The 16,920-nt window shown below is 41.1% G+C and overlaps 1 protein-coding gene across 3 annotated transcripts in view; it reads right to left on the bottom strand.

Annotated features, from left to right (window-relative positions):
• Nucleotides 1-16,920, bottom strand: part of ADAM23 (ADAM metallopeptidase domain 23) — a 149,137-nt gene that overhangs the window by 99,655 nt on the left and 32,562 nt on the right. For all 3 annotated transcript variants that reach the window (XM_084892190.1, XM_084892189.1, XM_084892188.1), the window contains exon 3: nt 14,186-14,262. In XM_084892190.1, coding sequence (XP_084748316.1) covers nt 14,186-14,262 — 77 coding nt within the window. The remainder of the gene's footprint in view (nt 1-14,185; nt 14,263-16,920) is intronic.

Genomic DNA, 16,920 nt, shown 5'->3' with positions numbered 1-16,920 from the left:
ATTACTCCTTTGAGTGGCCTTCAAGGAAAGAGCCAAAAAGACTGGTTTTCTTTTGGCTCTGGATACAGCCCTGGATACAGTGAGCACAATGCTATGAGTACTCTACACTGGCATTAGCATCTGACCGAGGCATTAAGCAAGCCATATATTCCGGGCCTTACAGGAAGAAAGGAGAACTTCCTGAATGTAAAACAGAAAAAGAATAATATTTCAAACAAGTCATGTAATATTTTAACTACAGAAAGTACCTCCAAACAGCCTATCTTGAGGAGAGCCGTGAAATCAAAGCAAGGAAGAGGTAGTAGGGTGTTTGTTGACAGTGCCATGTACAGGAAACGCTTATTGCCTATAAGCTGCAGACTGGGCAACCTTGTCTCAAATTGCTGTTATGGAAAAAGAACAGTTAACAGTGTCTTGCAGTTTGCTCATTTTTTTATGGTTCACCAAATTAAAAAAACAAAAACAAAAAAAACAACCAAGGTGTTCAAAGCTGGGTAGAAAGGTAGATTAGTTACTTCTGAAAGTATCACTCTCACTCAGTGTTTACACACTGAGGCATGAGTACAGTCATGATTTCATAGGAGCAGAGCTAACTAACCCTTCCGAAGGAAAAAGGGCACGTATGCATTTTTAACCACAAGAAAATGAGTTCTTCATCTTTCCGGCTCATAAAACTGCTTCCGGCTATTTGATACCAGTGAGAAAAGCAATGCGAAATAACTACCCTGTAGCAACAGCCCATCACTCGTATATATCCAGGGAACATTCCATATGAGATACTGACTCACCAATACAAATAAATGAGTGCTCAAGAGTTATTGCTCCTCGCCTCATCTCAAAGTATTAAAAGTAATTCATCCTTGAATTACTCATCCTTCAAAGCTCAGCTCAACCATCCCCTCCTCAGTAACTTCCCCTGATCCCAACCTAAATTGCAGTCTCCTTAGAGACTACAACTCATTCTTTGTTTCCTGGTAATTTAGCATAGTGTGGAGGACAGAGGCAGGGAGGATGAGCAAGTGCTAATAGTCATGTACAGAAGCCTTTGTCACTATCTGAAGCTTTAAAGAACAAGGCATCTCCTTAGGGTCAAGTACCAAGTTAGTTAGCAATAACGAGGAAGCTTCTGATGCAATTAAGTCTCTAAGAAATTCTAGGAATTTATAAGAGACATAGTCTTGTCCTTGTGCTATAAGATCCTTCTATTCCCATAGTTTAGTCTATTGCATGTGAGGTCACTTGGACAAAAAGTAAAGGAGAGAGAAATGAACTGTACATTCTACAATGTGTTAGAGATTTCCAGCCTCTTATTCGAAAAATATTCCATAAGAAAGACAACTATGTTTTTTTTTTATTTTTAAATTATTTTAATTGAAGTGAGGAATTGAAACTTTTGGCAGAAATGGTCTTATAGAAAAGCCCATATAGATTGTTTTGTTTTAAAGTACATGGATATCATGGAAAATAAATTAGGACTAATCACTTAAAGAGAGGACTTTTATAAATACATCATAATAAACCATGGTTAGAATTCTAATTTAACAATTAATTTTAACAAATTGGGGAAATGACTCTATATGATGAGTCTAGTCTATAAATTATCAAAAAAATGGTTCTAGCCGAAACTGGTTTGGCTCAATGGATAGAGCGTCGGCTTGGGGACTGAAAGGTCCCGGGTTCGATTCTGTTCAAGGGCATGTACCTTGGTTGCGGGCATATCCCCAGTAGGGGGTGTGCAAGAGGCAGCTGATCGATGACTCTCTCTCATCGATGTTTCTAACTATCTCTCTCTCTCCCTTCCTCTCTGTACAAAATCAATAAAATATATATATATATATATATATATATATATATATATATATATTTTTTTTTTTTTTTTTTTTTTTAAATGGTTCTAGCTCTGACTTGGAGGCTCAGTCAGTTGGAGGCTCAGTCAGTTTTTGGTCCCATGCACCAAAAGGTTGTGGGTTTGATTCCCAGTCAGGGCACATACCTAGGTTGTGAGTTCCATCCCTGGTCAGGCCATGTACGGGAGGCAATCAATCAATGTTTCTCCCTTCTCCTCTCTCTCAAATCAATAAAAACATATCCTTGGGTGGGGATTTTTTAAATGGGTCAAAAAATAACACAATTCCTACTGGCAGCAGAATTGAATAAATTATTGTTTGGGGCTAGATTTATGCCAGGAACAGAAATAGCAAAAAGTTAGCAAAATATAAAAAAGGGAAATAATATAAAATTTATTTCTCTAAGGTCCATTTTTGTAAAGCTTTTCAGTCATAACTTCAATTGGACTGTTACTGTTGTGGTTAGCTCAGTTATTAACAACAGGAAGGAGCAAAAGGGAGGCCAGACATTATGGGCATGTCATTTGGACAGCTTCACCAGGAAGCTGAAACTTCACACTCCCCAGGGAAAACACTGGTTCATTCCTTGAGGAACACTGAGGGAAGGAATCCAACAAAGGGGAGATGAATGCATGGGCAGGAAAGTTGGGGTGACACAGGAAAGATGCCTGTCAGTCAAGTCTGGAAACAGAGAACATTGGCCCAAGAGGGCAGAGCCACTTCAAGCCCATGAAAATTTGGGGATACATAATCCCCCCGAACAAAGGAGTTTGCTCTCTTGGCTCTTGGCTCTCTTGTTCCTCTGGCTTTGCTCCTGCCCATGTCCCCTCCATAGCCGTGGGGCCCTGCGGACCACACACGCAATGGACTGATAGACCACAGCTGAGAACACAAAGCTTAGCTAGCCTGATGCTGAGTGGACTGTGCAGGCATGGAGTGGAAACTCTGGGCAATGGCTTTAATCCTAGCTCTGCTGAAACAAAATGGGACTTTTTCCCCAGTGGGATGGAGGGAAACATCAGGGGTTTGATTCCACAGAAATAACTCTTTCTACAATATCTCATCCTCCCGTGCAAGTCTCAGAGAAAAAATTCCTTTTCTTGTGACATCACAAGAACCCAACTTGCCGAAATCGGTTTGGCTCAGTGGATAGAGCATCAGCCTGCAGACTGAAAGGTTCCAGGTTCGATTCTGGTCAAGGGCATGTACCTTGGTTGTGGGCACATCCCCAGTGGGGGGGGGGGGGGGGTGTGCAGGAGGCAGCTGATCGATGTTTCTTTTTCATCGATGTTTCTAACTTTCTATCCCTCTCCCTTCCTCTCTGTAAAAAATCAATAAAAATATATTAAAAAAACAGAAAGAAAGAAAGAAAGAAAGAAAGAAAGAAAGAAAAGAACCCAACTTCCCCCAGCAACAGATGGGGACATGGAGAGCTCCCCACTTACAATAGGATTGCTTCATCACTGAAAAATATCTCAACGCCCCGAGTTCTGATCCTGGTTCTATCACTTGGTAGCTGGGTGGTTTTATTAATTTCTCCAAGCTTGTATTTTCTCCCACTCCATGCCTCACCTCTCTTGCTTAGGCTCTCACAATCTCTAACCCTTTGCCTGGCCAAATCTTAAGCTTTAGTCTGAGCTTAGACATTTAGCTCCATAAACTCTTTAGTTCCTTATCTACTCCCACCCTCCCATGAGGGATAAAAGCCCACCACAGACTTCTAACTATAATTTAAATGCTGTAGAGCTGTCTTTTCCCCTGCATTGTTCTGTAAGCTGCATGAGGGAAGCATTTCTCTCCAGCAGCTTCCAGGGCATCTGGCACTTAGCTGGTAACTTAATAAACATTTCTGAAATAAGAAGTGTTTGGAATGGTTCATAAAAGGCTTCAATCAATGGAAATCTATTGATCAATCCAGTGAAGTAAGAAAGAGCTTTGTGCATTTGGCTTTCACAGAAGGTCAATATGAGAAGTCCATTTAAGTAACAGCCTGGTCATTCACAAAACCATGGTTATGGACACTAACCATGATGCTACTGAATGTCCTGCTACATTGAACTAAAGAGATAAATTTCTCCTGGATTATCAGATAATGGGAATTATATATACCCCAGTGTGTGGTCTTCCTCACTTAACTGCCAGAAAAATAAGATCTAAATTCAGTAGGTACTGTAAATAACTCATTTACAGATGTCCAGTAACACCAAATCCTGTGTAATTTTCAATATTTTGCCATGATTAACTTCTGCTGCAATTTTCATACATTAATTGGTTTTCAAAAGGCCAAGAGTTCTAAAGAATGAATCAAGTTCAAGTTTTATTCGCCTATAGTCTGCACTTTTAATCCATTGGTCAAGAAATAGTCTTTTAATTCATTAGATATGTATTTTACATCCTAGATTAAGTAAACAGTACAATGTGATCCCATTGACAGATAGCTTTGATTTTTGTTAGAAATTCTTAATGCCTTTTTTTTTCCTCCTTGGTGCTAGAGACTATAGCGTAGACTCTCCCTTTCTAGGCAATCAGTTTTCTCATTTGAAACGTAGTGAATCTAAATCCAGCTCCTATGGCCCTCCTGATTCCCTCTGCCTGGTGTTTAATTTCCCCGGGTCCCATTCATCCACAATAATTATTATCAACAGGCGAGAGGGCATGGGGGCAAGGAAGCCATTTAATGCAGGTAAAGGCAAACATCCATTGCCCTTCACCACCCAGAAGTTGTACAAGATCTTGTCCACTTATGAAAATCAAGACTCATGCATAAATAACAATGGGTTTCATTGTCATTTTACTTTTGCTGCTTCTGCTATTATTATGTTTTATAATTATATATAATTCTGTTTTATAATTATAAAGGTCATTATCAAACCACTTGAAACGTAGGTCAAATACACCATCACCCCCCCCCCCCCCATAGAACTAGAACCTATTGAGACAATCCTTAATTTATTATAAAATTTTTCAAGTGTTTCTGGACTTGATCTACCAACATAAAGATGCATCATCAAAAGGTAATAATAATAATGACTACACCCAAAGCATTCAATGCCCTTTTTTTTCTCCTTGGTGCTAGAGACTATATTAAAGGGTTAACTCTTCAATCAGAATTGCCCAAGGAGACCTAATAGGTATGCATTTGATAAAAAAAAAAAAAAAAAAAAAAAAAACCTATGGCAAAAAGAAGAGCTAATCAAAATGCTTATAACTATTCAGGAAAGGATGCCTTAAGGAGAGAAAAACCCACAGCAACTCATCTCTGTCAGCACAGGAAACCATAGACCACTACTGAGCCTCTAGGACAAATAAAAAGCAATATTCATCTACATCATATACACATCACTGTGGCAATCAATACTTATGGCATCTTTGGGGATCCTTGCCTCTAAAGATTCCTTATTATCACAGCTAATACCAAAACTACCAAAATAGTTCCACTCTTCCTAAAGTACATAAAGGTAAAAGAGACCATAATCTCTCAAAATGCATAAGGAAATTGTAGTAAGAGTATTAGCTATGAGAAACAAACAGATTTACCCATTACCAGGAACTACTTAATGCTCAATGTCTCAATGCAATAAGTAAGCAATAAATGAGCATTAGAATGGGTATAAATTTGCTAGGACTGCTTTAACATAGTACCACTGGTGGCTTCAACAACAGAAACTTATTTCCTCACAGTTTTGGAGGCTAAAAACCCCAGATTAAGGTGTGGGTTGGGTTGATTTCCTTCTCCTTGGCTTGAAATGGCCACCTTCTCATTCCATCTGTGCACACACATGTCCATGTCCGAATTTCCCATTCTTATAGACACCAGTCATATTGGATTAGGATCCACCCTGAAGACTCCATGTTAACTTAATCACCTCTTTAAAGTCCTTATTTCCAAATATGATTCCTTGCTGAGGTTCCTGGATATTAGAACAACAACATATGAATTGGGGACGTGGGGGAGGGGAGACAATTTAGCACATAACAGATGGTTGGCTCAACAAATAAGATTATTTTAAGTGGGGGCCTTCTGCATTTTCTTCGCATTGTTAAAAATTGCCTCAAATTGTTCAATTCTTCTTTTCTCACTTAATCTGAACAGATGAGCAGTCATTAGGATTATGCCAGGCTCACTTGTAAACTGATAGTCCAATGCTGTGATCAAAGCAACCACATAAGAAGAGTCCAGATGGACAGCCCATGCTGCATGCCAGCATGTGACTGCCTCTCCCCGGGCCTCGGGTTACTCAGCTGCAGAATGGAGATTATCACGGCCTCCTCGCAGGGTTATTAAAAGGACTTAAACTTAAGAATGTGGGCAAAGGGCTTAGCGCAGTGTCTGTCGCCGTCATAACTCTTGCAACAGAAAGGCTTCCTTATGCAGATCCCTGAGTAAAGGAAATAAAGCCTTTAGCCTGTGGGTGAGCAGCATCTTAAAGACACGGAATCCTGAAATGCAGAGCTATGCTACCCATCATGCCTCCCTCTATGGAACTAAAACCCAGAGAGCACGTCTCAGCTGGGGAAGGGAACCATCACTGCAGGTCAGTGCAAATGTCTCTGCCTAGGAGAGCGCTGTAGTTGAGAGGTCTGTGTACTTCCCTGCACTGGGGATGCTTCATCTGCTTTCCTTTTCTAACATTCCTGACAGCCCAACCTCAAATGTCACCACTAGCTACATATGTGTGACAAAGCTAAACCCAGACATGCCCTACGTCTAGCAGCGTCTCCCCATGGGGTTTGTCAGGGGTTACAGAAGGGTTAGGATTTGTTGAGATGCCAGTAATCCCTCTATGTTTTCATCAAAAGAGTATGTACACAAAATGATGGAGCTGAGTGGGACAAGGTTTAGCCCCCAATTACAATTTTCCTAACAAGAGAGAATGTGGCTGGCACCTTTGACTACAGAGGTAGACTGATTTGGCCTCACTACCCAATTGCAAACAGAGGAGCTAGAATGACGACAGCAAGTACCTGAATATTTGTTCGGACTGCTGAGTGGACTCAGCAGGTACCAAGGGGTTCTCATCTCTCCCAGGAGCAGATAGTTTAATATATTTTTATTGATTTCAGAAGGGAATGGAGAGGGAGAGAGAGATAGAAACATCCATGATGAGAGACAATCACTGATCAGCTGCCTCCTACATGCCCCCACTAGGGACCAAGCCCACTACCAGGACATGTGCTCCTGGCTTATAGGTTAATGCTCAACAAATGAATCACACCAGCCAGGCCAGGACCAGATATTTAGTGTGAGTCGCCATCTAAGCCCAGCTCCATCATTTTAGATTAGCAAGCCTAGGGCTCTCTCCCCCTGTGGAGGAACAAGCAGTGGCACAGAAAAGGCTGGGACTGCCTCACTAGAACTTCTCTGAGAGAGTAGAAAGGTTCTCAGGGGTCCTCTTCTCCTGGGTGGTTGACATGAGAATGCAGGGAGAGACGCAGAGTGTATCTTCATGATTCGGCTACTCATCTCCAGCGATGCCCGCGCTATCCAAGGCCCTGCTTGGGAATGATCCCTCAGCCATCACCCTCTCATGGAAATGGAGAAACAGAGAAGAGCATCCTCCAAAGACACACCTGTTCATCACACCTCCCCTGCAGTCCCCCTAGAGCAGCCCATTCCTGGAAGAACCCTCTGCTCACACTGCACTGTGGAATGCCGACCATACGCAGCTGATAATGGCACATGCACAATGAGATTAGCTCGCACAGGCTTGACAGTAACAGTGACACAACTTTCAGCACTTTCTCCAGCCTCTCACCGGCATGAGAACTGCTTCTCTCCTTCAGCCCCTGATGAAGCCAAGTCCTTTCTCTCCAGGTTTCAGGGCCACTCCTCAGTTTTAGGCTACAGCATCCAACGCAGATGTCTTACACCCATTTCCCCCAAGTCAGAGCTCTCCTGCACTGTGTTCAAGGCAAATGCACAGGTGAGGCTGGTATAGCCCCCACAGTCTCTCACTAGAGTACTGTTCTCTTAGGAACACGCTGATGCTTTATCAGCCAAGGCTTTACCTCAGATGCCTCCTTAGATTGCTTCCCCCTCCACACCGAGCGGAGGTCAGAAGGATCACAGGGATTCACTGCCCAGTAAGCAGGAGAGCAGGCTGAGGGCCTGAGCAATCACATCAGACACAGCCAGGTGGCCTGGAAAGTTCAATATCCGAATATCCAGTGCCTTGCAAGTCTTGTCATGTTCTCTAACGCCTGCCTAGTAAAGAGCTGCAGGACACGTGGAGGAGTACCAACTGTATTACAACTATATGTTTTTAACTCAACAGAAGTATGTTGTCTAAATTCTTAATGCTCATTACCTTCAGTCCATTTCAACCATGGGCCTGTCAAATTGTCTCTGGTTTTTTCTCCAGTCTATTTTCAGTCTATTTCTCCAGTCTATTTCTCACTTACAAGAAATAAGGAGGGGAGGGGGAGGGGGGACAAAGACTCATTGTGTTGCTTTTATGAGAGCACGAATTCCATGAGGTCAGCAGCTCTCTTCTTCAGTGATGAATCCCCCAACACCCAGCCCAGTGACTGCCTTGCTGTGGTAATAATAATGAAGCATAAATATAAATATTCGTTGAATGTATTAGTCAGCTCAGGCTGCCATAACAAAACACCATGGGCTGGGTGGTTTAAACAACAGAAATGTGTTTCTCACACTTCTGGAGACTAGATCCAAGAACAAGATGCTGGCTGATTCAATTCCCGGTGACGACCCTCTTCCTGGCTTACAGATAGCTGCCTTCTTGCTGTGTCCTCACATGGAGTGGGGGGATGTGAGGAGAGATAGAGAGGGTGAGGGGAGGGGGGGGGAGAGAGAGGAGAAAGTGAGAGAGAGGGGAGGGGAGAAGAAGCAGCAGCAGCAGCATCTGCTGCTGCTGCTCTCTAGTGTCTCTACTTATAAGAACATTAATCCTATTAGATCATGGTTCGACCCTATGATCTCACTGCACCTTAACTACCTCCTTATAGGCTCTACCTCCAAATAGTTATGTTGGGAGTTAAGGTGTTAAGGTTTCAAAATGGGAATTTCAGAAGGACACATTCAGTCCACAACATTGAACATGTCCTTTCAATTTGCAGACATGTGTAAGTGCCACACGTTATCTCATCTAATCCTTACAATAACCTTCAGTTTAGGAAGGACCCTAAAGCTTAAGAAAATTACAGAGTGGGGCAAAGAATAGGTTTACAGTTATGAGTACATGAAACATAAAGTTTAGTCTTATATTATTATTTATTAATTATTGTATTATTTTCCACTGTATACCTACTTTTGCTCCACCCTGTATATTTACACAATGAGAAATGATTCAGTTACAACTTGAAAAAATTATGCTAATAAAACAAGTCAGTCACAAAACAAAAGTCATATAATTCTATTTATATAATATAAAATAGAGACAGAAAGTAAATGAGTGGTTGTCAGAGGTTGGGGGGAAGGAGACTGAGGAGTGGCTGGTCCAGGTAGGTACAAGGTTTCTTTTTGGGGCAACAAAAAACGTTCTGGCCGAGGCCGGTTTGGCTCAGTGGATAGAGCGTCGGCTTGGGGACTGAAGGGTCCCGGGTTCGATTCCGGTCAAGGACATGTGCCTTGGTTGCGGGCATGTCCCCGGTGGGGGGTGTGCAGGAGGCAGCTGATCGATGACTCTCTCTCATCGATGTTTCTAACTCTCTATCTCTCTCCCTTCCTCTCTGTACAAAATCAATAAAATATATTTTTTTTAAAAATGTTCTGGAACTAGATGGTGGTGATCATTGCACACCTCCTAATATAATGAAAGCCACTTCAAAGGAGGGAACTTCATGGCATGTGAACTATATCTCATGCTGTTATTATAAAAAGCTGAGAAACTTGCCCAAGGTCACAAAATAAGTAAACAGCAGCCCCAGATTCCAACCTAGGTCTGTTTGACTCCAGAGCCTGTGCTTTCAACCATGACGTGGCTCTGACCACAGTTATTCCCAATACACATTTGCTGAAGACACCAGCAAATTTAATTACAGGTAATAGGGCCTATGGCATAATTCCAATCATACACATAGAGAAGACAATCCTCAGATCCCTCCCCACCCCCACCAGGATTTCAAAGGATCGATAAACATTAAGAATTATTCATCTCCTAATCCTTTTTAAACCTTCAGTAACTTGAAACAATGGTTATTCCGGAGGAGGGGAGGGGGGGGGAACAAAGCAAAATTGAAAAGGAGGGTTCTCTAAAAGGAATAAGACCGAAGGCCCTCAAAGGCCACAATGAGGACCTTTTGGGCCAAATAAAATGATGACATGGCATCCATGCTTATTGCCCAATGCCTTCCCACCCAAATGCCTCACCATGGACCATGTTCTGGCTTCCTGGTTCTCTCTGGTCCTGTCTCCTCCTACCATACCCTGGCCCCCACTGCACTCCAGGCACTCGCCTCTGTCCTTCTTGAACATTCCATAGTCTCCTCAACACTTGCTGTCTTACTGTCCCAGCTGTGAGGCATCCTTAGCCTTCCAGCCGCATGGGGTGGCTCTTCTTTGACAATCAGGTCTCAGCTCACTGTCCCTCCTCAGACAGACCTTCTGGCTTCTGTGACATTTAAATAACATTAGTCACCCCAACCTACAATCCCTCTCCATTGCATAGCCCAGTTGTTATGTCCTTCAATGCACTTGTCTTTATTTAGCGGTTCACCATCTGCCTTTTCCCCTGGAATGACGCTCCATTAGGGAGGGGAGGGACCTTGTCTATCTTGTTCCCAGCAGCATCAGCACCTACAGCAGCCATGGGCACAGAGCAGATGTTCCCTCCATGTTCGAGGAAGAAATAAATAAAACCCACACCTCTGCCATAAGATGCCTCAGCAAGCCAAGGCCTCCCTTGTTCAATCTAGGAGAACACAAATGGAAAAAGACTTTCCTCTCAGGAACTCACATCAAGGTAATTTTCCCAAGCTGATGGTCCAGGCCTGGTGAGGAGATTAGCCATTTAGATTCTATGGTCACCACTTTGATTAGTTTATTTTAGCACACTGCGCACCAGTAGTTTTATTGCTAGCTTTACCCAGTGGCCAGATAAGCTTCTAATGAACAAGTACAAAAAAACGTTTTACAAAGTATCATACTTTAAAAAGACCTGAGCTTGTAAGAGCACGTAATAAATAACTTCAAAATGCAATGGGTCTTTAATTTTAAGGTGTGCCTTTCACATTGATGTAAAACACCGTGTAATATGAAAACACAAGAATGCCCGTAATCCACCCGTAATCTGTTAACATCTCTACGCTTTCACTCCTTCACTGAGCCCATATACTTATCACATACCTTTTGCCTTTTCCCTTCTCCAATGATTTTAATTTGTTGTAAATAGCCCAGCTGGCATGGCTCAGTGGTTGAGTGTTGGTTTATGAACCAAGAGATCATGGTTTGATTCCCAGTCAGGGCACATGCCCGGGTTGTGAACTCGATCCCCACTGTGGGGAATGTAGGAGGCAGCCCATCAATGATTCTCTCTCATCATTGATATTTCTATCTCTCCCTTTCCCTTTCTCTCTGAAATCAATAAAAATATATATTTTTAAAAATAAAGTTGTTGTTAATCATGTGGCAATGACCACCCAATAATAGAAATGAGATTCCTCTTTTTTTTATTTTTTAAATATTTTATTGATTTTGTACAGAGAGGAAGGGAGAGAGATAGAGAGTTAGAAACATCGATGAGAGAGAGTCATCGATCAGCTGCCTCTTGCACACCCCCTACTTGGGATATGCCCACAACCAAGGTACATGCCCTTGACCGGAATCGAACCCGGGACCTTTCAGTCCCCAAGCCGACGCTCTATCCATTGAGACAAACCGGTTTTGGCAGAAATGAGATTCCTCTTACCTCTGAAGCTCTTTTCATTCCTCCGTGACCGATTAAAAATTTCTCTGGCCCAGCCAGCATGGCTCAGTGGTTGAGCATCGACCTATGAACCTATAGGTCACGGTTCAATTCCCAGTCAGGACACAGGAGGCAGCCAATCAATGATTCTCATCATTGGTGTTTCTCTCTCTCTCTCCCTCCCTTACTCTCTGAAATCAATAAAAATATTTTTTAAAAATTTCTCTGACTCTTTAAGTTTATTCTAATGTGTATCAGATTTTTTAGTTAATCCCAGTCATTGAAAGTTAGTCAAACCAGACACCCACCCTAGTCAACACATGTCATATGTTTAAAAAGTACAATTCCCTTGTCTCCAGGTCATTTCACACACCCATTTTGTCCTCAAATGGCTCAGAAATCTGCATAGGAAAGATGCCATGTGATTAGACCTCTTGTGGTCTCACTCCCACTGCATTTACTTACTTTTTTCCATCTTTATTGTTGAGAGTATTACAGATGTTTCCCTTTCTCCCTCCATTGCCCCTCTCCACCTGGTTCCTGCTCCATCCCAGGCCTTCACTACCCTATTGTTTGTGTCCATATATCTATATCTATATCTATATCTATAATCCTTTGATTAATTTCTTCCCACACTCCCCCACCTCCATTCCCTCTGAGATTTATCACTCTTCCATGTTTTCATGCTTCTGTTTCTATTTTATTCATCAGCTTATTTTGTTCATTAGATTTCTTGGTATGGTTTTCAGATTCATTTGTAGATATGTATTTATTGCATCCCCTCACTGTATCCCTCAACACTTCCTGAGAATTCAACTTCTGTTTATTCCCCTTCATTTTTCATAGTCTAGGAGATAATGGACAAGCACTTGAGCATGGCATACAAGATCTTCCAAGACTTGAGCTGTCGCTAAACCCACCTTTCCTGACTCATTCCCCTTGCCTCAGTCTTGTAATTTACCCTGAAGCTCAACAAAAGACTCATTCTCCTTTAACATACCACACTGCTCCCTGGCCTTATCTACTTAGCACACACTATCTCCTCTAGTACATACACCATAGCATTCCACGTTTATCTCTAGTACAGCAAATTTCACTCATCAAAAATTATATATTAATCTGATGGGTTTTCCCAACTAAATTATAATCCTAAAGGCAAGGATTGCTCATAGCAGAGCTCAACTTGGTTCCTTTACACGTCAAATATTAATAAGTAACCTACTGATATGTTTCCAGACTTGTATATACCCTGGACATCCTACATGATGCTTCCTCAGTCATTTGATTGGGAGTTTCTACTGTGGCCATCAGCCTCAACCAACTCATTAGCAATGTTGGTTGTTAATGCCACACTACAGTCTGCAATGACAGTCTCCATTGCAGTAAGAATTAAAGGAATCAAGGACAAAAACACTAAATTTAGCCCTAGCTAGCTTCTCAACATAATCTAAGATTTGGCAAGACAAATGTCTTAGGCAAGCACAGTGCTGACACAGGCTGGTAGAAAGGAACTCAACCAATGTTCAGCAGACTCAAAAGGGGAAACCTGCAGTACCTTTAACAAAGGGAGTTTTGAGTTTTGCTGATTCATTCTGACTTAAAGCTGCAATAACACTTGAGTAAGGAGCACCCAAGCTGAGTCTGCATTTTTTTCTGCAGTGTTCACAGAATTTGGCATACAAGAAATTTAATAGTTCTTTTTTAGAATCCTTTGCAATTTATCTGATATTGATTGTGGTCACCTACATTATAGTGTCTGATAGCATTACATGGTATTTTTTTTTTGGCAAAGATGCAGTCCTGGTCAAAATACTGATCATAGTGGTGGGAGCTTCTTAAACTAAAGACACACATACAGGAAATCCCTTTCACCAAAGAAAGATCACTGCTTTTGTCAACAGCTCTTGCCCATGTTTTGTAGAATTACATCTGTGCAATGAGTTCCAACTTAGAAAACAGCATTTAAGTATCAACATAAACTTAAAATGCTCAGAGAAAAATCAGGTAAATTTTTATCAGGACCAAAATTTTGAAAAGACCCATATGAGAGCAAATTACAAAGCAAAGAACCTCCTCAATATATTTACAAAAGTCATCTTTTTCTTTGTATATTCATAATTGCAATATAATATGAGAACTGTAAGGAAAATTGGAAGAAAATTTTACATATGAGTCAGTAACTTATCGTGCTTCCTGTATATAATAATGATTATAGTTAACATTTAATTAACTAGCTTTACTTCAAATATGTATTAAAATCCTACTCTCTAAAGAACTGTACTTAAGATTCTTAACAAGCTAAATGTTAAATGCCTCTTCTTCCAGGAAAACAAAAATAATTAACTTTAGACTTTTTATGTTTTACTTGAAGTGTTATATGGCATCTTATCAGTGTCAATATTTTGACTGAACCCTTACCATGAAGTGAAATTTTATTGCACTTACTTAACAGGATTATGACTAAATACTTACTTGTTCAGTGTGAGGTCAAGAATAAACCTGGAGCCAAAGGCCTGAATCTGGAAGCTTGCCTGGGCCAGATGGACAGCCTATGGATCCAAAAAAGACAGAAAAAGTCCTTAGTTTATTTTCCTGTCTTTAAAGCTGATTTATATCAATAACAAGAATGATATTTAATAAGAACTTTCTTATAGATTGATTGATTCACTTCTTTAGAGATCCTTATGTAACAATGTATTTTTCTTTAAAACGAGACTAGGTGCCCTGTCATGGCCGTACTTGGAAGACCTGAGTATTTGTGCATCAAGAAACTAACTGAAAGTCAGTGAGTCCTTTAAAATGAACACATCGTGATAAAAATCAAGAGTATATTCAGCTGGACTTACAAAGTGACCGTGATGAATTATGCAAAAGCCGGACTAATTAAAGCTTGATTTCAGCCTACTTTGTGCACAAAGCTAACCAATTCTTTTTGCACACCTAAGTGAAAAACCATGTCAGCTCTCTGCTCCTCATCAGGAACTGGAACTTTCTCTAAAAGATGTATCAGCAGAACGGGACAGAAAAATGGGAGGGCACCACCTTTCAGCTTCAGGAGCACTTAGGACCAGGCCCTTTGCCAGGACTGAGCATTTAGGGCCCCCTTTACAAGTCACACATTTATAAATATCGTCGTTATTGTGCCTTAATTCAAATTCAAAGATAATCTCATCTAAACACAAATCATATGTACTAGATGTTAAAGATTAATCTTCAGTGATGTAAATGAACAAATCAATAAAGTATTGCCAAAGTATTATCCAAGATAAAACTCTCCTTTGTCACCCTATCAGAGGAAAAAAGAGCAAGGATAAATATTCATTTTTTATTTTAATTTTATTTTTATATAACTTTTTTATATTTTATTGATTTTTTACAGAGAGAAAGAGAGAGGGATAGAGAGTTAGAAACATCGATGAGAGAGTATCATCCATACTCTCTCCTGCCTCCTGCACACCCCTTACTGGGGATGTGCCCACAACCAAGGTACATGCCCTTGACCAGAATGCCCCTCCTCCTCCATTTCCGATTATTGAAACCCCACTCTCCTTCATGGAAGCTCTGCTTCCCCAGCTTAAATGAAAATGAACTCTTCATCCTCAAGCCTTCAGAAAAACTTTATTTGTACCTCCCCCTACAGGCAGTTGTGCTCCCAATTTGGCCCTGTGCCATTAGCGCCACATCTCACATCACAAGCATCTTGCAAATAGTTGTAGATTGATGACCCTTCCCCGAAATATCTGAACTTTCCATTAATTAAGCAAATATTTATTGTCAAGACTTCTGTCATGCCAAACCTATAAAATACTGTAAACCATGACTTCTTGTCAAGCACAACTGCTGAGGAGATAGTCACGCCATAATAATCAAGAAATAAAATGGAGAGAAAATTAACAATCATGAAATTTTAAACACAAAACAGTGGGAAGGCGCCTGAATCCCAAACACCTTGGTGATAGCATGTCCAACCCCAAACAGCCATGCAGAACAGGGTCGTCGTACCTGACCTGGGTTTTCCCACCCAGACAACTATGTGAGAAATTCGTCTTGTCGAGTGTGGGCTCTATCATTTGCAGGAGAAACTCTGTCTCTCTAATACATTCATAAATAGTCTTTAATCTAAATGGATCCTGTGTTTTAAGGCACTAACTTTGCATGAAGATTGTCATGTTGATGAATAATTTGTACAAGAGAAGATTTTTTAGCTCTGGATCCCAAAAGCCTAAACACACACACACACACACACACACACACACACACACACACACACACAACTTACTTTCTGAGAATAAGATAGGTCCTTAGGCAGGTTTTCTCTTAGGAATACTAAATAGCAGAGAAGAGTTCAGTAATAGCACTCTGACCTTGCCCAGTCAGCGTGCCTCCGTTGAGCATTAACTAACAGGTCACATGCCTGGGTTGCGGGCTTGATCTTCAGTGGGGGAGTAGGCAGGAGGCAGCAGATCAATGATTCTCTCTCATCACTGATGTTTCTAACTCTCCCTCTCCCTTCCTTTCTGAAATCAATAAAAAATTAAAAAAAAAAAAAATAGCACCCTGGCCTAAAAGTGCTGGCAAATGGACCTCCTTGTGCATCTTTATAAAAATACTAAGAAAAATCTGACAGTAACCCAGAAAAAAGAAGAAGAAAAAAAAAAAGCCTCATTTTGCAGTAAAAAAGCAATGAGACAAGTACCAACCCCAAAAAACCCTATTGCAAAATGAAGCAGCCAGGTGGTGACTGCTTATCCCACTGGATAGAATTGTTGGAGTTATACAATTTGATCATTGCTAAGTAGGTTTATCCCAAGTCAGTGTGACAAGATTCAGCTTAACAGAGTTTAATGAAAGAGCTAGGAAATAAAATTAATATTGGGATTTCCCTTCGTTTTTCCGGTCATTTGTTCCATGCACACGTGTTCACTCCCAATCTGCGTGTAAAGACGGTCAGGACACAGCCTCTGTGCTCAAAGACGCATCAGGCTCTGGAGAAGGCAGGGAGCTGCTGGCCTCCCTGTGTGTCTCAGAGCCACAAGGACTGAGGCTCCCTGAACGATGAGATGTGAACAAAATTTCAAAAGATGATTAAGCATCCACCTGCCAGGAGAAGACATTCAGGTGTGGGGGCAAACATTTAGAAAAACTAGCTGAAAAAGAAATAGGGAGGGGCAAAAAAACCCCTTTTTTTAAATTTCCTTTATTGATTA

The sequence above is a fragment of the Pipistrellus hanaki genome, assembly GCF_964339955.1.
Source record: "Pipistrellus hanaki genome assembly, chromosome: 8".
Classification (NCBI taxonomy): Eukaryota; Metazoa; Chordata; class Mammalia; order Chiroptera; family Vespertilionidae; genus Pipistrellus; species Pipistrellus hanaki.
Note: the sequence above shows the minus strand (reverse complement) of the source record. Positions and strands in the feature narration are given on the sequence as shown.